The following is a 26,752-nucleotide window of genomic DNA, read 5'->3' on the forward strand; positions in this document are numbered from 1 at the left end:
AGTTTTGATTTAGCCTTCAGGGGGTGGGGGTACTTGGAAGGATTTCAATCAGGGGTGTGGCATAATAAATTTCATGTGTGTATCAGGGTTTATGGAGAAATCCTAGAGTACTTTATGCTTACCCCTACTGTCACCACATTGATCTGCAATTACCTCATCTGACTCCCCTCTGGTCTTCTAAGCACTCTATGACTTATTGGGGTTTATGTCTGTTGTTAAACACAGCACCTAAGGTCTAGAAGGCACTTAACCATAAACATGGAATGAATGAATCAGCATGTTAGTGAATGATGCTATATTAGTGTGCTTCCTCACCATCATTCAGGATAGAATGATGCCAGGCTGGGATGCTCAGAGGCAGGCACTGCATCCCTGAGTGAGCAGCACATCTGGGCAGCCACGTGTAAGGAGTCAGTTGCCTTCCCCATCCACAGTTACCTCCCCAGCTGCACTATTAACCACTGTAACCACAGAAATGGGGAAACAATAGGGTGAAGGAATTTTCCAAAGCTTCATTTCTGTGATGAATATCTGCATTTAATCTTGTTTATTCATTTATTTAGTTTATTTTAGATGCACACTGAAGTCTAATCTAACTTCTACCTTTTATTTGCTTGTGGCATTCATGTGGGATTTGTGTATAGTTCACAAGGAGGCAGCTGTTCAGGCAAAGAAAGTATGATGAGTAAAACTTGGTGGGTGGGAGGAATACGTTAACACTCCAGAAGCTACTGGTGAAAACCAAATGTGAAGCAAATGACCCGGGAAGCCCCTGAGGTTTGAAAAATAAAATTTCAATGCTGAATTCTGCAGAAACACTTGAGTTGATCTGGTGGACTCCTCAACTGTAAATTATTAGGGTCACTCCCTTTCTACTCTGGGTAAAGGTTTCTCAACAAGGAGAAGAGAACTCGCAGAGGCTGAGGAATTTTCCTATGACAAATTAGTTGCTGCAAAGTATAAATTGGACTAGCTATTAAGCAAAAAAGATAAATAATCAGAAAATGTTTTAATATTAAGTTAAAAACACTTTTATCCACTGAGAAGAGTGAAATATTGCTTTTATAGCCTAAGGAATAATTTAATTAGACAAAAATCCAATAAATGCCCTATCACAAGACTGATAAATATGCTGTGCAGTCCCTTTTTTTACATATTAATAAAATTTCATGAATTAAGATGTGACATTGGCAATGTAGATTTAAGTGATGCTTAGGATTTATTTTTTAATTAAAAAAACAACTTTAGTAAAATAAAATAGAATATAAGCCAGAGTCATGCTCAATGGTGAAATATTAAGTACTCCATTAAACTTAGAGATAAAACAGCAGAAATTCCACTGTCACCACATTTAACATTGTTCTAGAAATGCTATCAAATGCAATTAGACAAGGAGAAAAAGAAAGAAACATAAATATTAAACAGGATTTTAATGTTTTATGAAACTAACTATTTATTATTGGCAGATGAAATCATTGCATATTGCAAAACCCAAAGAGACCAAGCACAAAAAAAAAACAATAACAAAAACAAAACAAAACACTAAAAGACACAAACACTTCATTAAGGTCTTTGATTATAATATTTACATATGTTGATATGTTTCTTTAAATCTTCACTGAATATTTATTACTAAACTAATACTTGCTTGTTCCTCAAAATTCAAGAAACACAGACATCTATAATATAGCAAGTAAAAGACCTCATTCCTCAACCCCACTACTCGGAAATAGTCATATTTCATAAATGATGTGTAGTCTTCTACATCATATATATATATATATATATATATATATATATGCTATTATTCTAAATATCATGTGAAAAAATATATGTTTAAGAAGAGCCTGCACAATTCTGGAGAAGAAAAGAATCAAGAAGAGCCTATATGGGTGGTTGTGACATTTTATTCATTTTTTAGAGGCAATATAAATTACTTTTGTTATACATTTACAAGTCACAAAATGATAATAATTATCAGCACAAAAATTTGCAAGGGTATTACTTGCCTAGAAACTGCAGATATCCCTGGTTAGATTTTCCTTTTTCCTTTTAATTTTCTTTTTTCTGTTTTGTTTTGTTTTGTTTTGTTTTTTGACAATCAATGGAATAGATAGAAAACCTATGTGTCCAGATCCGTGTACTTAAAAAATTTTCATTTGCTTTTAATTAGTAGAGAAAGGTGCATTATTTAATAGAGATTAGAACAATACACTAGCCAATTTTAGATAAAGAGGAAAGAACTAACTGACTTCTTCTAAAATAAATCCAACGTAGATCAAAGATATAAATAATTTTTAGAATGAAAAATATGCTAGAAGACATGGGCAAATAATTTTATATTCTTTGGATGTAAAAAGCATTTCTAAAAAAGACATAAAACCCAGAAACCATAAAAGAAAAAGAATGATACATTTGCATATGTAAAATATAGAATGTTGGTAATTTTTATATTGTATTAAAAAAATCCACAACAAAAAGAAAAGATAAAAATAAACTGGAAAAATATAGTAACAATGTGACAAACTGCTAATAGCCTTAATATCTAAAGAGTCTTACGAATCAATAAGCAAAAAACAATCTAAGAGGAACATGAACAAGCACATGAGCTGCAGGTTCAAAGAAGAAGTGAAATTTATTCTAAAAATATGAAAATATGCTGGATCTCCTTCAGAATAAAAAAATTCACATAACATAATGAGGTAACTTTTTTACCTATGAAATTGTGAAAATTAAAAATATTGCCAAACTTCAATGCGGGGAAAGGCATTTTCATATACTTTTGGTGTGAGTATAAATTAGTGCAAACTTTTAAGAGGGTGATTTGGAAATACATAGAAAAATGTAAATGGGTATATTCCAAAATTCCACTTTTTAAATGTTTATTTATTTTTGACACACAGAGAGAGAGAGAGAAAGAGAGAGAGAGACAGAGAGAGAGAGAAGAGAGAATCTCAAGCAGGCTCCACGCTGTCAGCACAGAGCCCAACATAGGGCTTGAACTCACAAACCATGAGATCATGATCTGAGCTGAAATCAAGAGTCGGATGCTTAACCGACTGAACCACTCAGGCACTCCTCAAAATTCCACTTTTAAGAATTTTCTAAAGAAATAATCACAGAAAGGGCTCAAAAATTATGCACGAAAAATATCTATGCAGTACTTCTTCTAATGGAGAAAAATTGTAAATATTCTAAATAAAATATGGTATATCTATATTATAGAATATTAACAAAATCACTAAAAGAAATATGGCACATTTTTAGATAACTGATAAAGAAAAACATCTATGCCATTTTGTCAATGTTTCTAGAAAGAGGAAATTCTGCAGAGGCTCCACCTCCCTCTTACTCCTTCCCCCTCTCATTCCCACAATGAGAAACTACCAGATTGATCTGTGTATCTGTTAGCTATTGCTATATGGGTGCTTAGTAACAATCCATGCCAAAACTGAGTGGCTTCAAACAACATCATGTATTGTCACAAATTTTCCATTATGTGGGAGTTGAATGACCTAGGTTGGATTCTGCTGGGTGGTTCTACTAGTATTAGCTGGGAAGAGTTCAACATCAGCAACAGAACAGAAGTCAGCTGATTTAGGCTGGGTTCATCTGGGAATACCACTGATCCGTGACTTTCCTATCTTTTTCTTGAGACAGAAAGGGAACTCAGGTTTATTCTTTTCATAGTAGAGGCACAAGAGAGCAAACAGAAACACAAAAACCTTTTGAGGCTTAAGCTCAGAATCAGCACACCTGTAACTTGCACCTCATCTTATTGGTCAAACAGGCCAAATGACCAAACCCAAGCTCAAGGAGTGAAAGAATACTTTCTTTTGTGTGGGAACTCTGAAACATAAGGTAAAGCATGCAGATAGGAAAGGGATGAAGAGTTGAGTCACTAATGCACCTCCTTCAGTCAGATATGAAGACAGATATAAGGCCACATTTACATGAGAACACAAATGGCATCCCTATCTGAAGAAGCTCCCCTGTCCCATCCATACAGCAGCAGACCCAAAGATACCTTCTCTCCAGTCCTTAATGAAATGGCTTTTGTCTATACGTGTACTGGGAATCTTTAGGGAAGGAAAAGTCGTTGGCCAATAAAAGGGTTTCAATATTTATAGATCCTTTAATCTAATAACAAAAAATATAGCCATTTCTCACATAAATTGTTAAGCAAGAGGAAAAAAAACACACACTTCTCTCCTAAGCACAAATTGTAATTTCTTCCCTTCAGTATGACTGACCCAGCTAAAGTCATGTGCACATCCTTAGATCAGTGCCAGTCACTAATGAATGCCATGCACTGACTGGCTTGGAAATGGCTCACTCTCTGGACCTGGGGATGAGATGGGAACCTGGACAAAATAGGGGTGAGAGGAAGGAAATAAAGGATGTTAAAGAAGCAAACAAAAGTGTCTACTACAAAATATATTTTTTAAAAAGTATATATAGACAGAGAAAGAAAATTAGAGTTAGAATATACTCAGAAAAACTCTGAGGCAAAACTTTGAAGGCAAAGCTCCAAAATGTTTTCAGTGGTTATTAATAAGGAGAAGAATGGAATGATAAATTACTATATAAAAGTAAGGGATTTTCCAATTACTACATTTGTCTTCTTTACCTTTTGGAAGGGAGTATATATGTTTTATCATCATAATAAAAATAATTAAAAGAATAAAATGTTTCTTAATATAATTCTTACTTGGAATTAAAACTTCCATTTCTTTCTTTAATGTTTAATTTTCTAGAATAACATTGATACTGATTTATTCAAGAAAAAAAATGAGATTCTACTGTTCCAGAGTCATCATCTGATTTCTTCCTTGTGTTATGGGTGACACAACAGTGAACTTCAAGATTTCCCTATCCTCCTATCTTTTAAATAATTACTGAATTCCAGTACAGTTCATTGAGCACCTCTTGTGTGCAAATTGCAGAGATAGGTACTATGGAACAAGATGAAATTGTAACCAGGGCCCAAGGGTGCAAAAGAGCACCTGGCTCCAGGAATCCCAAATAGACCAGGTTTGGCCACTCATCACTGACAAAATCCAAAGGCAGAGAGATGAACAGTGGTGAAACAAGAAAGGAATTTATTTCAGTGAGGCCGGGAAGACAGAGGTCTGATGTCCCCGAGGCTGTCTCCAAAGTAAAAAAAAAATACTTCTAGGTTTATATAAGGAAAATATGGAACAAAAGTTGATGGGTACATGTAGGTGAGAAGTAAAGGTCAGGTCAATCACTGCTTTGGGGTCAGTGATGTGGGGTCTTGCTAGCATCAGGGCAGTTATTGCTTGAAGATGTGGTTTTGGTTCCCATTATGGGATGCTTTTCCTGGCAGGTCTTTTGCCCGAGTTCAGAGATAAGCTGGAAAAAAAGAACTTAATTAGGTAGAAAGTACACATTGAGGTCAAAATGGAGGTAGCTAAAGTCCTATTTCAATATGACACATCTCTACGATTCACATCTCTTTATCCTATCTGCTTTACTATCCTGGTTGAAAAATCTCATAATTCTGCCAAAATGGTGTCCACATAAATTTGTGCTTTCCTTTATTTGTGCTTGGCAGCATCTTTTCCCTTCCAATGACCTCCATGACTACTGCCAAATCTCCACCTCCCCAAGTCCCCCATTGAATCTCAGTCCTCCTCATTCCCAGCAGATGTTTTTGCCTTTGCTTTGAGAAAACTGGGCCATGACTCTTTTTCTTCTCTATTTCTATCTACAAGTTCCCAAATTCCCATAAATCCTTAACAACTGTTCTCCCAGTCAAAGGAGAAGATGCCCCTCTGTCAGTAGAAGACCAAATCAACCATTAAGTCCTTTATTCCATCTTTCTCTCCTACTCCAGAACTTTGCCCCTTCAGTCATCTGATATCTCTTGTACCTTTGCTTTTTTCTTTTTTTTTTTTTAATTTTTTTAAATTTTTTTTAACGTTTTTATTTATTTTTGAGACAGAGCATGAACGGGGGAGGGTCAGAGAGAGAGAGGGAGACGCAGAATCTGAAACAGGCTCCAGGCTCTGAGCATTCAGCACAGAGCCCGACGCGGGGCTCGAACTCACATACCGCGAGATCGTGACCTGAGCCTAAGTCGGACGCTTAACCGACTGAGCCACCCAGGCGCCCCTACCTTTGCTTTTTTCATTACGTTCACTGGCTCTTCACCTTCAAGATTTTCCTATCCATCCAGACCAACACCCTGAACTTTAGAATCATGTCTAATAATTTGAACTTCCACAAGTAAATATATCATATGTCTTTTGTTCAAGGTTAAATCCCCAGCACCTAAGATATTACTCACTGATAATACTGAATATTTTCTCAGTAAATGCTTGTTGGTTTAATGGATGAATATCCAACTTCCTGTTGGATTCCTCACTTAGATATCCACAGATCTCTCGAAAGTGAGCTCTTCATCTACCCCATTAGTAGCTTCTCAAAGTTGTCATTTCCCAAGTATGGTAGAGAAGCTGCCATAATTCAATGGACTTAAGAGACCTTGAAAAACAGTAGATGTCTCAAGGATAGCCTGTATGAGCTGAGATTATATCCTGCCCCTCCCCTGCATGCCAGATCTAAGAACCATAGAAAAACCTTAAGTGGAAGTCCCAGGAAAGACTTAAGCTACATTTTCTGCCAGCCATCTTGAATGGAGGAATGCTCCAAGCCTGAAAGTCTATTAGAGAAAATAAAGTAAAATTTCTTATACATCTGACTGGAAGACTGTGATATAAAGACACATATATACTCAGTAAAAGAGGAATAGAATAATGAAAGAGGAAGTCAATCTTGTCGGAAGATTGTGGAAAGCTTTGTAAAGACTTTATCTTTTGAATTGGGCCTTGAGATTTGAGCCAGTTTAGCAAAGAATCACTCAGCTTGTTACGCTGCTTCAACCCCAACTGAGTGTACTGAAAATCAATTCTGGTACTAACCACTCAGAGTTAGGACAGGCCCCTCAAGTGATAGAGGACAGTCTCCAACAAGAATGCTCTTACTTCAGATGTTTACTTCTTACTTCAGGGCTGTTCGCACATCAGTATTAGTCAGAGTTCTCCAGAGAAACAGAACCAATAGTGTGTGTTAATGTAGGCTGGGGGAGGGGGGAGGGGGCGGTGGAGAGGAGACAAAGAGAGAGACAGAGAGGGAACTATATATAGATTTATTTTAAGAAAGTGGTTCACATGATTGTGAGGGCTGGAAAGTCCATAGAGCAAGCTGGCAAGCTGGCATCAGGTAAGAGTTGATGAAGTCTTAAGTCTGAATTCTGTGAGGCAGGCTACAAATTCAGGCAGGATTTTTATATTACAGCCTTGAGTTTATAGCCACTTGGTTCAAAATGCAGGTTCCTATGACACCCTCAGTTTCAGTAAGTCACTAGCATGACTCCAGAACTCAGAAAAGCATTATGCTTACTGACAATTACAGTTTCATTATAAAGAAAGCAAATCAGGAGGATAAAGAGACATGTAAGGCAAAGTCTGAGAGGAAATGCAGAGTGCTCTCTTCTCTTCTTCTGAAATCATGGGATGTCACACTCCCAGCAAATCAATATGTTCACCAACCAGCAAGTGCCACTGAGACTCAGTATTAAGAGTTTTTATTGGAGTTCCTTATGTGGGCATGCTTGATTAAATCATTGTCTGTGAAACTGAACTCAGTCTCCAGAACCCCTCCCCTTTTCAGAGGTGGGCTGGCCCAAAGTTCTAACTCTTTCATCATATGGTACAGCTTTCTGGTGAGCAGTCCCCATCCTGAAACTGTCTAGGTGTTCACTCTGGGTCACCTTGTTAACATAACAAAGACATGCTCTCACTCAGGAAATTTTAGAAGCTCATGCTCCAAGAACCCAGGACAAACACCAGAGAAATTCTTTATGAGAGCACACTGTATAACCAAAGCATGGAAAACATGAAGGATGTGATGGGAGAGATGTCTGTAAATATATAGGTCAGGACAAATCAGGGAGGCCTTAAATGCCATGCCAAGATATCTTAACTTTTAAATGGGCTTGGGGAGTTACTGAACATCTTTAAGAAATGAAGTGATATGGGTGAACCTGAAGCTTAGGAAAAATCATCTTGGTATCAATGTGAAGGGTGGAGGAAAAGGTAAAAGACTGCAGGCAAGGACTTATCTGGGGACCATTCTGAGTTTGAGGTAAGAGGAACTGAACATGTACAGTGGAGAAGGAGAGAAGGGACGCCCTAAAATATAATCAGATGACTCTAAAAAGTGATGCAAAATAATAACACACACTTCTACATAGCTTACTTACCTGGCATCAGGTAAAGTTCTAAGTGCTTTCCATATATTAACTCATTTAATCCTCATCCTGTGGTGTAGTTACTATTATCTCCACTTAACAGGTGAGGAAACTGAGGTTTGAGAAGTCAAGTAATTTGCCCAAGATTATACAGCTCGTAATCCACAGAGAGTCAGATTTTAAACCATGCAGACTGGTTCTGGCATTTGAACTCTTAACCATCTTTATTCTGCCTCTTGGAAAGAGAGGGAACAAAGATCCTGGGATTTCTTGCTCATGTAGCTGAAGACGCAGACTGAGATAGAAGCATCCTTGGTGTAAGTAGAAGATGGTGGGGGGAGGTTAATGGAGGGCATGGAAAGGAGTAATGAATTTTATTTTGGATCTGATAGTTTCAAGTGAAAGTAAGGAACATGTGCAAACATCTACTACCTGCACTCCTGCAACCAAAAAAAGTAAGATCTCCCCTCCTACCATTTTTAGCAGCTGGTATTATATGTTAGGGCTAATATCTTAATGATATCCTGATTTTTAACTCTACTTGATTCTAAAACTGTTCCCTACAATTTCTATCTGTAATAACAGTCCACTTTAATTATCAATATATAACACTTGCAAACCCCAAAACCTTCCCATGATTTATTAAATCAAGATGATTATTCTGCTGAATTATCTACAGATAAGATCATTCTCTTACGATTTAATTTTCCCCTCCAATATGAAACAAGAAAATTGCCTCAGTGTTGTCTTAGCACGAATTTCAAGGTCAGGAATAGAGCCATAAAAGCCCAAGTGACAAGACTCACTAAGGGGGAAATCATTACCAGATACGGTTGTAGAAGTTGTTTTCTTGGTTGTTAACATGGTTAAAGATAGAAAGACCTCCATTCCATACTCCTTCAACCTGGAAAATATCTTATTCCACATGGGTTACTGAGACCACCAAGCATGCCTCCCTAAGAAAATGGAAGGCAATGGGGACTGCTGTTTTAAGTGGCAGAGACAGCTAGTAGTCCACTAAAATTTGTATTGACCTTATGTTAGATATATTTTCACCAGCAAGGAGATTCCCTGACCAGGACTACGCTTCCCAGCCTCCCCTGCATTTCTATGTAATCATGTGACTAGTTATCATCAAATGAAATGCCAGCAGAAGAGAGGGTGTCCCTTCCAGACCACAGCTTTTCAGAAAGTTGTTCAGTCTCCTCTATACACTCTTGTTCTTCAGGCACATGAATATCATTGACTACAAAACCCTGGAAAAACAGCCGAACTACAAGATGGAGGAATCTTGCAACCCAGAATCACTACACAGAGGAAAGCTGCTCATCGACCACAAACAGCTGGTACATAATACTGCTTCATGAATGAAAACTAAATACCCATTGTTTGAACTTTTAGAAATTTTAGAGTTTGTTTTCCACATCAAACATTACCCTAACATGCCATAGTAGTTGAATGGCTTGGCATTCCAGTTTTAGCAACGATTGCTATGAGCTTGCTCAGTGTAGTCCCTCTTGAGCAACGACCTACTCTCGGTGGACTGACACATTCAGATCCTCGAAGCTGGAAGGCTGTGGGACTCAGCCCTGGGCTGTGAGAAATTCTCCAATTAGAATGTCACCACACAAGGTCTCTTGGAAGTGCTATTTCTCTCCTACACATGCCTGTGAGGCACATACATTTTCTTGATGCTTCCTTCATATTTTCAGAACTTCAAGACAAAGAAAGGATCGCTCAGCAGTCAAAAATCACAAATTATGATGGCCAACTAGAGATGGAAAAATAATAAACCATAAGTACTGGAAATATACAGGCTGGTGTCTCTATCCATTGTAACTTGAAGTGTTACCTGAAAACCAGAGGCATCAATATCACAGAGAAGCTTGTTAACAAGTTAAAGTTTGAACCCCAATCCAGCCTTCTGAAATAGCATTAGCATTTTAACAAGAGTCTCCGGTGATTTGGGTACTCATTAAAGTTCGAGAAGTGGAGCACCTGGGTAGTCAGTTGGTTGAGTGTCTGACTCTTGGTTTAGGCTTAGGTAGTGACCTCATGGTTTGTGAGTTTGAGCCCTATGTTGGTCTCTGTACTGACAGGGCAAAGCCTGCTTAGGATTCTTTCTCTTCCTCTCTCTCTCTCTCCCTCCCCCACTTGCACTCTCTCTTTCTCCCAAAATAAATAAGTATTTTAAAAAAAAAATTTTTTAAGTTTGAGAAGCACAGCATCAGCCTTTCCTCTCCTCTCCCACTTCATTTCTTCATCTTTTCAAGGTGAAGAGCCTGTGGTTATATGAGTAATCAATTCTCAGCCACTTTTGTTTCCCGAGAAGCAGATATTAGAGGAAGAGAAATGGGTCCAGAAACCTGGTATCACCTAAATGTAGGTTCCAAAGATGAATTCCCAAAACATTTTCAAAGTCCTCCTCATCAATTTACCTTAAAGCTCCAGAAAGTCTCCAAGGCTTCTTATAAGCCCATCGATTTCCCTGTGCACTGCTTTTCATCCTAATAGGCCAACCCCAGGAAGTGATCCCACTCCATGAAAACCCAGCCTTCAACTAAGAGGGCCAACTGAGCTCACCCTCCATTTGTCCCCAGAATCACTTATGTCCCCGTTCATTCATGTGTGGGAATTTGATGACTTTAAATCCCTGGATCAAAATATGAAAGTAGGGGGGTAAAAAAGCCACTAAATTTCAGAATAAAATAAATTTTATTTGTATTCACCAAGAGACACATTAAAATAAGTAAGCTCAGGATATTTTACACAGTCAGATGTTCCTCCAATCCTTTTATCATCACCTCCTGCTAAAGACTCCAAAGACAACAAATAAGTGAAAGTTGGGGAACCACCTACATGTACACCTATAAGAGAAACAACTATAACAAGAAATACATGATTTCACCTAAGAACCACTTTCCAGCCTCACTCCATGGCTTCCTTTCTTCCTTCTGTTCTTCCTTTCTTTCTGATTTAAATATATATCCTAGGCATTTAAGAATATGAATATGTTCCAGGCAATTAAGTAAGATGACTGAAGATCTATTGCTTTTCATAGGCTAGCTTTTTCAGAAACTTCAGTTTATATCTTATCAAAAATCTATAGCAGTGGACTTCTTTCAAAGTCATTCCACTCTCTGAGAGTCCATGATTTCCAAAAGAATTAATAGACAGTGTCATAATCTCCAGGATTTTGTCATCATTAAAATGAAATAGGCGTCGGTGTCGATAGAAGCACTAACACCAGCGTAATAGTTCAAAAATTCTTCTTTTGAAACCTGGTTGGGGGGGAGCGGATAAAGCAAGGGGAAAAGAAGGAAATTGTGTCAAAACATGTGAGTCTTAGTAGAGCATTTTACATTCTCCCTGAAATGTTTTCTATTGAGTCTGAATTGCCATTGGCAATCAAGAAACTCAGGTAATTGGGGATCAGGGTACTTGGTTTTCCTTTCCCCTCTAAGGTGGGGCATTTGCAAGATTTGCCAGCCCACTGGCCATCATTTTTTTTGCGTTAAGATAAAAAATGTTTGGAACTGTGCTATCCAGTAGCCACTAGTCACATATGGCTTTTAAATTTAAATTAGTTAAAATTAAACATAATGAAAAATTGAATTCCTCAGTTGAACTAGCCACATTTAAACTGCTCAGTAGCCATATGTGGCTAGTGGCTGACATCTTGGAGAGCACAGATGTAGAATATTTCCATCATCACAGAAGTTTCCATGAGAAAGCACTACTTTAGAGCATTATTTGTATGATTGTACCTGTGATTATTATTAGTACATTAGGATAGAGAAATTTACAGCATAAATGCACAGATAAAAAGCTCTTTAGGGAAAGTTTAGGCTGATCACATAAGTAAGGTTAGAACTAGAGAGTGGGGGCACTTTCCAGGATCCTTGGTCACCCAGGAATCCATGATGCCTGGTATTCAATAGCAGAGGGCAAGGAACTAGCCATATAAGAAGTGCTTAGAAGGCCAATTTCTCAATTTGGTCAGGATACATGTTAGCATTTCATAGTTGGCCCTGTGCCTCCTATAATGGGAAACGAGAAAGTAAAAGAGCAGGAATCAGCCCCTAGGTTCCATTTCTCTCTCATCCCTCTTAACCACCCCCATTCCTCAATACCAACACATAGAGTAATTCTATTGCCCGCAGTCCTAGGGGCACCACTCAGAGGCTGAGCATTGTGGGAACTTGCTTGGCCCACTAGATAGAAGTAGTCCAAGCCTGCAAGAAAATGAATGTTAACATAAAATTTTCAAACTCTCATTCTTGGCTGTCAAAATAATGTGGGGTTTTTTTTGGGGGGGGGTGGATTACATTTTGTTCTTTTAAAAACATGAGCAAGTACAGTTTGAACAGGGCCTCATCATTTTCAAAGAATAAACTCCATAACCTGAAATTGAAATATCACACACATAACATTTTTAAATGATCCAAAAGCACCATCTAGGAAGTAAACTTTTAAAGAAGCATGATATGTAACATGTTAGCTAATTAAGAAGAAATAGATTTTAGAAAGACCTTAAAACAGAAATAAAAACTAGATGAACTCTTTTAGTACAAGGGTAGTTAATGTTTTCCAGCCTTAAATTGAAGAAATTCTATTAAATCAGAATCATGTTAATGGCAAGGCACGGTATGATAAAATAACAATGACAAAGTTGGTATTATATATTTAAACCATATCTAATTTTGTAACTCAAAAACTTCTCAATTTCTGGTTCCTTGAAGTAATATCCTAACTATTGCTTTTATGACAAATTCTTACTTTCAATGTATATGTAGCTTACTACTATAAGCATGTATAACTTTTTAAACAAAATATTTTAAAATTTATAGCATAAATGTCATGGAAATTGTGCCTTATAAAACATTGTTTTTTCAGCTTCAATTTCTATTTAAAATACAATCAGGATAGGATTTACATATAGGAATGCCTCAATATCTAGAAAATAGTTTGTGTTACGTACAGTTGCATAAATAAAGCTTTGCCATCAAACAATTGGCCTAGGACGGTTTTGAGATATGTGAGAACTTTTTAGGACTAGCCTACTAATGGCATTCATATGCAAATAGATCTCTCCAAGTACCTATAAAACACACATGAACGTAGGTAGGCACAGCTCCTATAATCTTTATATACTGACCTGCTCATTCTCTTTAGTATAGATGAAACAAAAGTAAACTTTCATTCAAACCCTATCTAAATGAACTCAATTAGCAAAGCTTAAATTAATGGTGATTTATGGTATTTACTGTGCAGCTTCAAAGATAATCTTAAATAAATGAATGCTGAATGATATTGCTAAATGAGATTTGAGGCATGACTAAGTATGCAATCTGTGGAACAGAATTTAATTTCCAGTCCCCCTTGGAAACTAAAAGAATGATCTGGGTCTCATTAAGTCAGTGCCTGACGTTTGGTAATGCCTTGCATTTCTGTTGCACTTTATCCCATCAAGGTGGAAGTGCTTTGGGGCTCCCTATAACCGTGGCAAGAGCAAACTACTCTGCCATCTGTCATTTTCTCTCAATTATGGGTTCCTTTCCTGCTCTAAGGCTCTCTCCGAGCACTGATTGTCATCAGTTCCGCATGTGGCCTAAGTGTTTCTAGGAGACAAGCAACTCAAACCTTTCAAATTGAAGATCAAGATGTTCCCAGAATCAATACCAGTGTCTGAGCGCCAAATTTTAAGGTTGGTAAAAAAAAAAAAAAAAAAAAAAAAAAGAAAGAAAAAGTAACTCAAGTCTTTCATGACAGGATTACAAGCTACATACTCAGGTCTGGCTTCAAATTTCAGGTGCTTGAGCTCTGAGTCACAGGGTCCATCTTAAATTTATTATGGGACCTAGAGCAGAATGAAACTGGAGATGAATGATAGTTACATGGGCAGCGTAATGGGTATGACCCTGTGCATATCTTGGCTATCTGCCACTTGACCCCATGTTGGGAGTGAGAGTGGGAACAGGAAACCCACGGTGCTCACAGGAACTTTGGTGAAACAGAAATTGCATCACCCGTGTTCAATGGCTGTTAGGATTTGTGTAACACTCCAGAGAAACCATAAATAAATTCCACTTATGAAGAGGAAGAAGAATCTAGAACAAAAGAAAATAGACCATTACATTAGGAGATTTTTCTTTCCCTGATACAATATACCTTTCTGGTAGTTGCCAGGTCCATTATCAAAACCTCAGCTAATGGTTGGTGGCTCATAGTTTCAGTGTCTTGCACTCCTAATGAGCACCTTCCACTCTATTCTGCTGAGGGAAGATACTGGCTTTGGCGAAGCAGGTGTGAAAATAAAACAAGAAGGTCATGCTATTCTCAGAGAGGAAGAGCTGCTTCACCACAACCTCTCACCGCACCAACTGAGGTGGCAAAAGAACTCTTCTCACACAGCAGTGTTCTCAGAACCCCCATCAATCATTTGTTTATGTTTCTTCCAACAGATTTCACCCGTCATCTGTTTTACAAGACATAATTTTAAGGTATTCATTTAGTGAGCTTTTTTATGAGAAGAAAAGAACTGGCTATCTCCATCAAGGTTATATAGTTTCCACATCAGCGACCCGGAAGAGTAGGATCATGCTTAGAGACATTGGCTTTCAAAAGGATCAATTATATGAAGATAACATTATATGACAACCTATCAGATCCTTGGCCCCTTTGTTTTTCCTTGAATCATAAGCATTTCTGAAATGTAAAACTTTGCTGCTTCTTTCAACAAGCTCTTGATTTAAAAGAACAGCCTATAATTTCCAAGAAAGCCATTCTATGGACTGAACTGAGAAATTGGAACTGCCATGATTCTCTATGCCCCAGAGAGTTGTGCATAAATCCAAAAGGGTATAGCGCTCAGAGGTGTTAGTAGAATTTCATGAAAGGGGAGCAGAAGGGCACCCACACACCAGCCAAAAATGCATTTGGTTAATTTCATCTCTCCACTTGATTAAACATCAGCAGAACAAATTCCATCTGTTGGGTGCCTAAAGAGGCTTGAATCATTACCTGCTTGTACTCTTGTGGCTCAGTGAGGCAATCCACACTGGCCAAGAGAAGTGAAAGGCAGACACAATGGTCTGCTTCCAAGAACAGAAGAGTATTTTCCTGACATTGTCTTGATAGATTGTCTACATTCAACAAATTTACTACATGCTCTGCAACACACTGCCATATAAAGGGCTGCAACTGTCTTGGCTTCAGTGCCTATGTTTCCTCTCTGATATCTTAGCTCTGGGCTATTAGTTTGGTTTGAAAGCCAGTGGTTTTATTTACATTCATTCTAGCTCCTTCCTCTATCCCCACAGCCTAGAATATAACAGGGCACATAGCAGTGACTCAATACATATTTACCAGTGGGATGTATTCAATCTAACACTGTGATGTGTTAAATTTCTGACTAGGCCAGAAATCACAGAGAAGGCTCAAAATAGGAGTGGAGTGATCCTTGATGATCAACTTGCTAGATCTTGTTTACAGGGGTGGAGGGAGGAGGGGGGTAGGGGAGAGGCTCTTGGGGGAATCCTCACTTTTGGACCCACAACCTGACCTGCTAGAAGAGAGATAACTGAATGTGACCAAACAGACTGTGAGGCACGTGTTATCTAAAATCTGAGAGCATGGCCTGTGCCCCATTTAGACAGGAAGTAAAAATATGACTGGGGGAGACGAAGCTGATAGCTATGGCCTAGCCCTTGTTCAGAATCACATGCTAACTCTATGTCCCCAGTTAAGCAGAGGTATGAGTCATTCCTAGAATCAAAGACACAGATCTATCTAGAGCAGTAGGCTTGAAACTGCCCATGGCCAGGAAACCAGGAACCTCTCCTTAGCCACGACTGGCAAAGTACAGGTTACAGAAAACATGGATATTTTTCTTATACAGCCCATCACAATTTCTACTGGATTTCTGCCTCATTTCTACATATTTCTTCATAATACTTGGCATCTTTCAGCCTTCCAATCTTTATATAAGCCTAGATAATAAATCCAGTGGAAAACCAAACTTGTGTAATTAATTTCTGAAAAACTAGCTTCCCAAAATTTGGGGGTGCTCCCATCCTCAAGAAAAAGGTCACTTCTCCAGTCTGTCATCAGAGTCTGTGGGAGTTTAGCTTCTAGACAACAAGCAAACTACCATGATTCTCATCTGGAAACACCTGCTCTAAACACAAATTTTAAATCAAAGTGTATCTTGATCTAGACTTCCAAGTCTGTGAGATAAAAGTAAATAAGTGAATTAGTACAAAATATGGCAAGTGTGCTTGACCCTAATTCTAGAGCCACTTAAATACATGGGATCTTAACTATTATCCCAATGCATGCCCCCAAGCCAGGGGATGAGTACAGCCAGGGACAGAGGAGACAAAAAAGGATGGCCCTGATAACAAGGCAGGTGGTTATTACCTCCAGCATCACAGCCAAAGGGCTGATCCCTGTGTTTTTATCTCTGACCCCAGACACAGAACACATAGAAGGAGAGTGATAGTTTCAACATCTATTTCCTAACAGCTGAAGCTGCCTTTGCTTCGAAGTCTTTCATGGGGAGATTCTTGCACATTGACGACATAAAGCCAAAGCTTAGGGCTGGAAGGAGAATACTTTGGGCCATAAAGTGTCAAGATGGAACACATTCTTTGGAGTAGGCCTGTGACCCTTGTCTATGTCATACCCCACCCTCTTGTGATGGTGGGAATGTCAACATCATTGGCCCATGGCAGGGAGAGGGGAGATGAACATTCCACCGGACAAAGGTTTGATGATACAATCTGCTCACTCACTAAACAAGAGGTCCCCCATAAAATCTGAGAGCACAGCCCAGCCTCAAATTTTAACCACAGGGATGGTCCTAGCTCTACTGCTCAAGGAAATGGCCTCCCATCTCACAGAAGCTTTAGATGACCCAAAAATGTCATTCTAATCTATTCACCACACCAAGGCTTCCCTAAACCACGGGCAGAGAAACTCAAGATTCAGGTATAAAAATTGAGGCTAATGTGTGTTCTCTTCTGGTACCCAATTTGTAACTGAAGCTCTTAAAGTCAGGGGGGTGCCTGGGTGGCTCAGTCAGTTAGACATCTGACTCTTGGTTTCAGCTCAGGTCATGATCTCACAGTTCATGAGTTTGAGCCCCTCATCTGTCTCCTCTGCGATGATAGCATGGAGTCTTCTTGGGATTGTCTCTCTCTCCCTGTCTCTCTCTGCCCCTCCCCCATGCATGTGTGCTTGTGAGCTCTCTCTCTCTCTCCCTCTCTCTGTCTCTCTCTTGCCAAATAAATAAATAAACTTAAAGAAAATTTACAGTCAGTCATAAAAACAGATGAATTCTCACACCTAGAAATAGACCATCTAAAAGGATGTGGAGAAAGACTGTGGGTGTGTGAGTGGGAATTATAATTAAAATACTCAAACTTTTATTAATGGCCAAGGAAGGCACCTAATGTTTATTAGACACATGTATGTATCCTAGAGCCTGGCTCTAAGAGCTTTCCAAATCTTATTTTAATTAATTCCTATATTAGAGCTAAGGAAACAGTTTCAGAGAAGTTAAGTCACAGTTAACTACATAGTGTCATGCCTCCCCTAGAAAATGCAGTGTGTGTTGACAGGGAAGAATCACTGGGATGAACATGAAATCAAATGTGTTCCTGGTTTGGGGCTGATGTTTAATCATTTGGAGCCCTGTGGCTGCACCCAATGCCCTGGTCCCCAGATCCTACATTTAGAGCTTCCAGGCAGTTCTCATCATGATGATGAAATACACATCAGTGTCAATGGATGCGCTCACCCCTGCATAGTAGTTCATAAACTCCTCGGGGGTCACCTGCAGTGGAAAAGTCAGAAACAAAAACATAACTTTGCTTCCCACCACTTCAATGGAAGCATATTTCTAGTACCTGTAAATGGGAGGGGAACTTTGGTCAAGGAAGCTTTTTAATGACACAGATCAAGAATAGATCTCAGACAAGAGCAGAGTCAAGCTGAGGATGGCCTTGATGGGTGGCAGAGGGGAAGATGAATAGAAAATCTTGAAAATTTCCACACCAACCTAAATGGAAAGTGAAACATAGGTTCTCGCCTCTCTTTAAGAGCAGGAACCCATCTGTTCGGATCAGTGAGACTGAAATTCAGAGCAAGAAACAAGTCTCTTTAGCTGTAGTTAGTACAGGCTTTCTGTGACACATGAGAAACAACATGGCATGCCCTGGGGTCGAGGCAAGTAATGTGTTACCTTTTAGAAAGTGGAATTCTGTCCTGTGGATAAAGAAATAGATTTATAGTTAAATCCTCCTTAACTTCATGCTTTTTTAAGATAGAAATTACTCATTCAAGGCACAAAGTGAGTGAAAAAAGATGCCCCTCCTCCATGCCCCCTCACACTAGCCTGGGTTCTCTCCATCCTGTTCTTAGAACTGTCTCTTTGGTATAGCAACCAATGTGTTTTCCCAGGCTAGATTTTATATCACTTTACTGCTAGAAAGAAGAAACAGGTATCAATCTTATTTTTTAATAGCTGTCGGTGATATGTACACTGCAATTTAACCATAGTAGCTGACAGGATTAGTTGACTCAGAGAAGGAATTGTCTTCCTGTTGGAAGGATCTCTGTGAGCAATCAGTGTAACCCAAAGTACAGCCCTGCTTCCATGGGAGGACACAGACACAACAACAATGGCTGGGAAATTTGTTGTTCTCTAGTTAGCCCTCAATTAAAAATTTTTTTTAACGTTTATTTATTTTTGAGAGACAGAGAGCGTGCGGCGAGCACAAGAGGGGGAGGGGCAGAGAGAGAGGGAGACACAGAATGCAAAGCAGGCTCCAGGCTCTGAGTTGTCAGCACAGAGCGCCATGCGGGGCTCAAACTCACAAGCCTTGAGATCATGACCTGAGCCAAAGTCGGCCCCTTAACCAACTGAGCCACTGAGGCACCCCTAGTCAGCCCTCAATTTTAAATGTCATGAAAGATTAAAAACATCAAAAAGTGAAATCCATAAATAATTCAAAACCCCCCTTCCAGAGTGCCTACTTATGTCTTCTAATAATCATATGAGCTGATCAACCCACTTGCCTTTTTTACTGTAATCATAAGTGAACAGAGAAAAAAAAAAGTCAGGGGACGAAATTTCTCTCCCTGTACTTACCCCCCACCCCACCACCCACAAAATAGTAAAAAGCAGAAGGAAGAAAGTCGTTGGACTGAACTAATAGTTGAGCTGGGCTTTTCGATGGTCTAGAAGTAGAAATAAATATGTGCATAGCTTTTGTTAAAATTAGAATACCATTAGTGTTCTCCTTTCTTCAATTTCTTTACTTATGTCCTCCTTTGCATTTCCCAGTTATCCAGCATTAAACCTTCCAGAAGTCAGATTACATAAAACCAGACATCAGAGCTAATATATTTGATCATTTCAGAAAAGGCCATTAGTTATTCTTAGTGAAGTGTTTGCTTGTTTCCTGAGACTCAATTTATACTCAGAATAGCCTGAATGACAAATCCTATAATTTCCCCAAGTTTTCCCTCATTGTAGTAAATTAATTTTCAGTCATAATAACTACTCCTACTTAATTATTTTGTTTGACATTAGTAAAAAGGGAGAGAATGGACACCTCTGCTCTTGGATCAGCCTCTTGACGATGCTACCGTGAATTGACAAAATATTCGTTATATAATGGAGAAGGTCCTGAATGGGAGCATTGGAAATATTTGAGTCATGGTACAGAACACAGTACCTTTTTCTCTGTTTCAGACTGATTAGAAAAATCATAAAATAAGTTTAGGTTATTTATATACACCCAGTAATGTATTTAAAATATTTTTAATTATTAAAAAATTTCTATATGAGAGAAGACTGTAAGACCCATATTTACTCAAAGGCAAATCTACTTCTGACATCTAAAAAATATATTTGTAATTGTAAAATAACATATATAAATGAAAACTTCCAAACCTAGATATTAAAAAAAGGAAGAAGTGGAGCACCCCAGTGACACAGTGGGTTAAGAGTCTAACTCTTGATTTTGACTCAGGTCATGATCTCACAGTTCGTGAGTTTGAGCCCCGTGTTGGGCTCTGCACTGCCAGTGCTTGGAATTCTCTGTCTTCTTCTCTCTCTGCCCCTCCCCTGCTCACACGCTCTCTCTTTCTCTCTCTGTCAAAGTAAATAAACATTTTAAAAAATTAAAAAATAAAAATAAAAAAGTAAGAAATGAAAATCTCACCCAACTAGGGTGGGTTTTAGGGATAGAATTAGAGTGAGGAAGGTTCACTTCATACATGATTTGGTTGCTTTCATACCTCTATCCATATGGCTTCTGGTGCACAGAGGGCTCTGAGGATGGGGTGTGAGGATTATTAACACAGGATCCATTACATCAAAATCCATGACTGCTACAAACTCAGGAGTTTTTATGACTACCTGAGAACTTAGCCCAAACTATTACAAGTTCACAAATATCAGCATCATAAGGAGTATGCTAAATTTATTGGCTTACTCTAAATTCTGTCTTATTTGGATATCCGCTACATTTTTTAGCCATATATGAGTGCACTGGCTTCAAGCATAGCTAGCTATGCTTCACCATAAGAAATCTTAATGTATAAAACAACTCAATTTGGAAAAGCTCACTTAAGGACTAATTCTTCTCTTTATAAAAGAATTTATCGTGGAGTTTGTTTACATCAATAGTTCTTTGTGTGTTTAAAATATGATTCAATGAACAAAAGTTTGAATTCCACATCACTTTCCAAAAATATTTTCATTATGTATTTTAAGACCTTTAGTACTATATCCAGTAGATAAGTAGTCAATAAATGATCCAGCTCCATAATTATGCCAAATGAGGTTCATGTGCATATTATATGTAGTAATTAAAAAGTACTTCTGAATCTTTTAGAGACAATGATCTCAAATATGAATGTGAATAAGAGCCATCTGGGGTACTTACTAAAACTGTAAATCCTTGATCCCCACCCAAAAATAATCAGATTCTGTAGTTCTGCAGTACAGTCAGCAATGTACATTATTAATACGTAGCCTGGATGATGATCATGCACAGTCAGCTGGATATTAACACAGTGTCTGTGATAGTCAGGTGATAGCAAATGCTGTAACTACTAAAAACCCCATTGACCTTTATGAGTATTTGAGAACTTAAGATGGCTTGTTAAAATAAATGTCAAAAGGGACAGAAGTGGGAACTTTAAATCAGCTGAATCATAACAACTGGCTACTTTGACTTGGGGTAGAGAAAAGAGCAACTGAGGTTTCCCCTGGCAACGAGGAGAAGGAACCACCTGCAGAGAGGAGGCAAGTACACCCTGGGATCTCATGTAGAGGCGGGCTAATTTGGGGAAATGGCAGTTGACTATTTTTCCACTGCCATTTCAGAGATCAAAGACCAGCAATGTTGGAAGAAAACATATGGTTTGGTTCTGTTACTTCTGTCCCTAAGCATTAGGCTCCCCTGAGAATCTAGCCCCCCGCCCCCCCCCCCCGCCCTTTTTTTAATCCACCTCTCTAATCCTTCAACTAAAATGAAGGGTATTTCTCTGTCCCCAACAGAAAAATATCAGTAGGAAGGAAAGAAAGGTTGCCTTACTACTCCCCTAACCCCTTGCTAATTAGACTCACTATGAAATTTTATGGAAAAAGTTGGGAGAAACTCCCTTAAGAAGGGGAAGGCTTGCTTCCTATTCCTATCATTAATATCTTTTCTTCCTGCCCAGTGCCCCACTACTCCTTCCTGTGTGACACAGGGGTTCCGAGTAACCCTCCCCAGGCGTCTGCTGGTGCTGACTGTGGACCAGGTAGAACACTCCCTTCCCCATCATCAGGGCCTTTAGGACACCTAAGACCAGAACTGGTTCTGAGTTCAAAAGCCCACTTAAGCCTGTTGATAAAAGACAGATGACATTGTCATCTCAGCCTGGGGAGACAACATCACAGTTGCAGAGATGTAATTCCTTACCCTACCAAGCTATGTGTTCATAACTTGAAGATACCATTAATGGAGATCAGGTGTTTTTAAGTTCACTATAGTTTAGAAATGCAAGTTAATCTCAAGCCTACTCAAGACAAAATTGAAGTAAATTCTGTTATCTGGCATTCCCTTTGCTGAAAGCTTCCCTTAAATGGCATTTCCACACAGCAAAGTGTGATAACAAATGATACTGTAAGGATGAGTGTGAAAAGCACTTCAATATCTTGAAATACCTTGTGAATCATGTTCCAAAAAATTAAACCATGGTTTCATTTTGAAGTTAAATAGGCTTTACCCTAGTCGAGTTCATTGGAATATGGCTGGCTAAGTATGGTAAACATAAGTAACTGTGCAATGGAGTGTTAAATCAAAATATTGTGTTCTTCAGATGATGGGTATTTAGCTATATGTGGACCTCTCACCAATATATATATCACATATATATCATATATCACACACACATATATCATCACTTTAGTTGCCGACTTTCTAAATAGTCTCTAAGGAGATATTTTACTCCTATTTATAATGAATATGCTATAAGTACTTTTTAAGGCTTTGGACCTATTTCCTAATTTCAATGACAAATTCAACAGAAGAAACTTCACTTAGGTTAAGCTCTTTTACTTACCAATCCATCTTTGTCATAGGGTGAATCAAAGTTATCCAGAAACTTCCTGAATACTTGTTCTTCAGACCATTCTCCATTTTGGTACTTAGGATGGTGTTTCGCATTATACACTTCACGAAGATCTTCAATCGTTATAACTCCATCTCCGGTCTTGTCTAACTTCCTAAAAGCTTGCATAATTACCTCTTTCCTGGCTCTAGACATTGGAGGCTAGATAAATAGAAAAAAAAAAACACAAACACAGACAACACAAGCAAATGAGCTTTTTTTTGTAAGATATATGATGAAATATCTGATTCCTTTCAGTGGTATGAAATTGTGTGCTGTTAAATGACATGCATTATGGTTACTCCAAAAAGTCCCTAAACCTGTTAACAATCTCCTTCCCATCTCCTCCACAGCACAGTAACAACTTCTGAAAACAAAACCTCAAAATAACCAACCCAAACCACGTGAAAGCCAAACTCAGAAGATACACTGATTCATGAGGCCACTTACTCTTAATGTGAGAAGAAATTCATTGAAGTCTATTGTTCCATTTCCATCTTTATCAAACCTCCGGAAGAGTTCTTCTGCCTCTTCCTTTTCCATGACCACAGCATAATCATTTAGTCCTTTCAAAAATTCTTTGAAATCAAGGGTCCGGTTGTTATTGTCATCCATAATTCGAAACACTCTGAAGAAAATGCACACACACATACACACACACACAGGAAAGAAAAGAACATAGAATAAGATGTAAGCACAAAGATTTAAAAATAAACCACTCTCAACGTTATTCAAAGTAAAATACAGAAGCCCTAGATTCTTGTCTGTACCCTCCTTCCAAAATTGGAGAGCCTCTTCCCAGAATCTCATAAAAGGAAAACCTTAAAAGAAAATGTACTATGTGATTCTAATTCTATGACATTCTGCAAAAGGCAAAACTATACATACAATAAAAAGAAAAAGGAAGGAAGGAAGAGAATAGGTGGAGCAACAGGGAATTTTTAGGACCATGAAACTATTCTCTATGATGGTGGATACATGATATACTTGCTAAAGCCCAAACTATAATGGTCGATACATGACATACTTGCTAAAGTCCATAGAACTGTAGACTACAAAGAATAAAATTTAATGTATACAAACTTTAAAATAACTAGGAGGTCAGGGGATCCCAGGAAGGAATGCACAGTGACAAGAGAACTCAACTGTATTAAAAATTTTGAAACAACCTCACTGAAAGGGGGTGGGGGGGGAGCCGTGGAGTATGAAGGTGCTGACTTAAGTAGCTGTGGAGATGGGAGTCTGTAGGACTAAAGGCAAAAGGAACTGCACATAAGCACTGGACTCTAGTTGATAATAATATTTCCCATGGAGATTTGAGTTAACAATTCTGACATTGCTATAAGGTATACTGGAATTGAACAATTAAGTAAATAGATGGCAGATGGTGGGAGCCAGATTTATCACTGTTGAAATGGGAATTTATAGATAAGCGAGGGGAGGAAGCTAAATGGTCGGATGCATGTGGTAATGGGCTAGAGTTGGAGACATTAGTATGAACTCATGCTTAGCTTAATATAAACACAGATGATTACATATAAAATTATCTATAGATTGTACATATATTTACACATATGCTTTCTTCTTCTGTCAGCTAAGAGAACCTAGAAGTAACACCCCAGTAACAACAAGCACATCTAGAGCCTAGATCTTGATTTCTAATGCAATTATCCAATAAAAAGAATGGGGCTTCTCGGAGAAATGTCTGATTCTAGGACTGGGACACGAAATACGCAAGATGAGCTTGGAGTATCTTGTACAGAAAGTAAGGAAGCACTCAAAACAAACAAATAAAAAAACTTAACAATGATGGGGATATGTCAAAGGGACATAGGAGCCAACTGAAAGAGCTTCTAAAGCTCAATTTTCTAGAGTTTGAGCAATAAAATAGTGTTAAATTGTAACACAAAGTATAGAATAAATATCCATGAGTCCATATGGGTTTAAATAAATGATTAAATAAATAAATAAATATTATTTAGAAAAGACAAATTTCCCTTGAGTAGAATTCCAAATAAATTATGCACATACACTCTGTCCTCAAGGAGGGAAGCATACTCCCCACTTCCTAAGTGTGGCTTTGCATGGAGACTTCCTTCCTTCCAGTCCAGTACGGAATGGGGTTGGGGAGGAATGGTAACTTTACATGGGAAAAGCCAGACAAACACTACCTCAGCCAGGTGATCAAGGTCAATACCAATACTGATAAATCATGTTGACAGTATGTATCCTTGACATCATGTGACGAAAATGGCACTTTACTTTTGTGGTCCCATAAAGAGGAAAACTAGGGAGCACCTTCCACTTGAGTTGAGGAGAGATTGAGGGAAGGGAAAAACTAGTAAAGGGGCCAAGGCAGAGCACACAGTGGAGCAAAAGGCCAAGGATGAGCCAATAGACTGGCTCACAGTGGAAGGGCTAGGAGGGGTTGGGGGGTGGGTAGGCAGCAAGAGGGACTCAACTGAGTGGGCCAGTGAGTGGGACAGAGGGCAGTGTTCCTGAGGGGTTTGCACCACGGACAATGACATGGCTCCAGGATGAAAGACGTGGAGGTTGTAGGTTGGGGTGATACAGTATTGAAGAGAAATGGGCTAGTCTTCTCACTGGACTGTGACTGCCTGGCCACCAGGGTCCACATACCCACAGCCTGGGCTTCTGACAGAGCCAGGCTTAGTCTGAGAATTTGAGACTATTAAGTGATGTCCCCAATGCTCAGTAAGTTCCTCGCTGTAAGTGAAGCTGTCTATAACCTCCACATGTGAGGTCGGATGCCCCTGCTGCGGTGCCCTGTATTTCTCTAACCTACAACATCACCACGGAGATTCTGGTTTTTGTGACAGTCAATTTCCTTAGTCTAAGTCCTGCCTGGGGCCTGGAGAAGCCTTGTTCACCCACAAACATACAAACACCTGGCCCATGGCAGGCATTCCGTGCAGTCTGTTAAAAAGAGATCCTGCCAGTTGGAGGCTTACAATCTCTTTTTCCTTGGGTTTCCTGGTCCTGAGGACTTCTCACACTGTCAGAGGGCCAGAGGACAGGTCCTATGGAGTTGGGAGAAGCCCACCGGCAGTGAATATCCCACAGGCAATTCCAGTGCCCCCTGGAGGTCAGCAAGATGTGACTGCCTGAAAGCAACTTCCTCCCTCTTCCAAGCTCGCTTCCATTGTCAGTTTCTAGCAGAGTCCTTCTCCGCATCCTGCTGGGTGTCGCTGGGACCTGGGCACGCCTCTCTCTTCACTTCAAGTTGTCCCAGGGGCTGTGCTCTCATCTCAGACACAGCCTTGCTGAATCTGGGACTAAGAACCAAAAACGGTCACAAGATGCTTCAGAGATCAAGTCTTCCAAACTACATTTTACAAATAGGGAACTGAGACCCTAGGAGAATAAGACTCGGTCAAGGTCACACAGCCAGTATTAGCCTCACCTGGCAGTGTCCTTCCTCCCCATGGCCGGGACCCTACCTGCCAAGACCTTTGATGCCTGCGGAGCCCCTGGCCAGGCACTGCAGTCGGAGTCTTTCAATGGGATCGGTGGCCGTGGTGAGCTTCCTCTTGGACTGGATCGCCATCTCTCGGTCATGACGTGCCGTGCCCGCCATCTGACAGAAGAGTTCACAGCACATTAGCAGAGCTCGGCCTCTCACCTGCTTCTGGCCTACGGGGTGACAGCAGCCTCTCCAAGGAACAGCCTCGAACCTCTCAGAATTCCCAACTTTCATTTAGACCAACTATGTGTTCAGCATATTTCTTACTTACTTGTTTAGTCCAGAGAACATCTGATTTCTCCAGCCTGGACAACAGT

The 26,752-nt window shown here is 39.2% G+C and overlaps 1 protein-coding gene across 3 annotated transcripts; it reads right to left on the reverse strand.

Moving 5' to 3' along the window:
• Positions 1-5,082: 5,082 nt before the first annotated feature.
• On the reverse strand, positions 5,083-26,752 carry CAPSL (calcyphosine like). Of its 3 annotated transcripts, none has more exons than XM_019450656.2 (5): positions 26,413-26,742; positions 23,402-23,579; positions 22,904-23,113; positions 18,013-18,116; positions 10,975-11,559 (listed from the first exon to the last, which is right to left on the reverse strand). In XM_019450656.2, exons 1-4 carry the CDS (start codon positions 26,667-26,669, stop codon positions 18,015-18,017), a joined length of 747 nt encoding a protein of 248 aa, XP_019306201.2. In that variant the 5' UTR covers positions 26,670-26,742; the 3' UTR covers positions 10,975-11,559; positions 18,013-18,014. The 3 variants fall into 3 exon arrangements, with proteins under 3 accessions (XP_019306200.2, XP_019306201.2, XP_019306202.2); XM_019450657.2 differs by lacking the exon at positions 10,975-11,559 and adding an exon at positions 14,045-14,388 and having other exon boundaries at positions 26,413-26,744; XM_019450655.2 differs by lacking the exons at positions 10,975-11,559; positions 18,013-18,116 and adding an exon at positions 5,083-5,376 and having other exon boundaries at positions 26,413-26,752.

Source organism: Panthera pardus, unplaced genomic scaffold, assembly GCF_024362965.1.
Source record: "Panthera pardus isolate Hobbes unplaced genomic scaffold, ASM2436296v1 HiC_scaffold_2, whole genome shotgun sequence".
NCBI classification, from domain to species: Eukaryota; Metazoa; Chordata; class Mammalia; order Carnivora; family Felidae; genus Panthera; species Panthera pardus.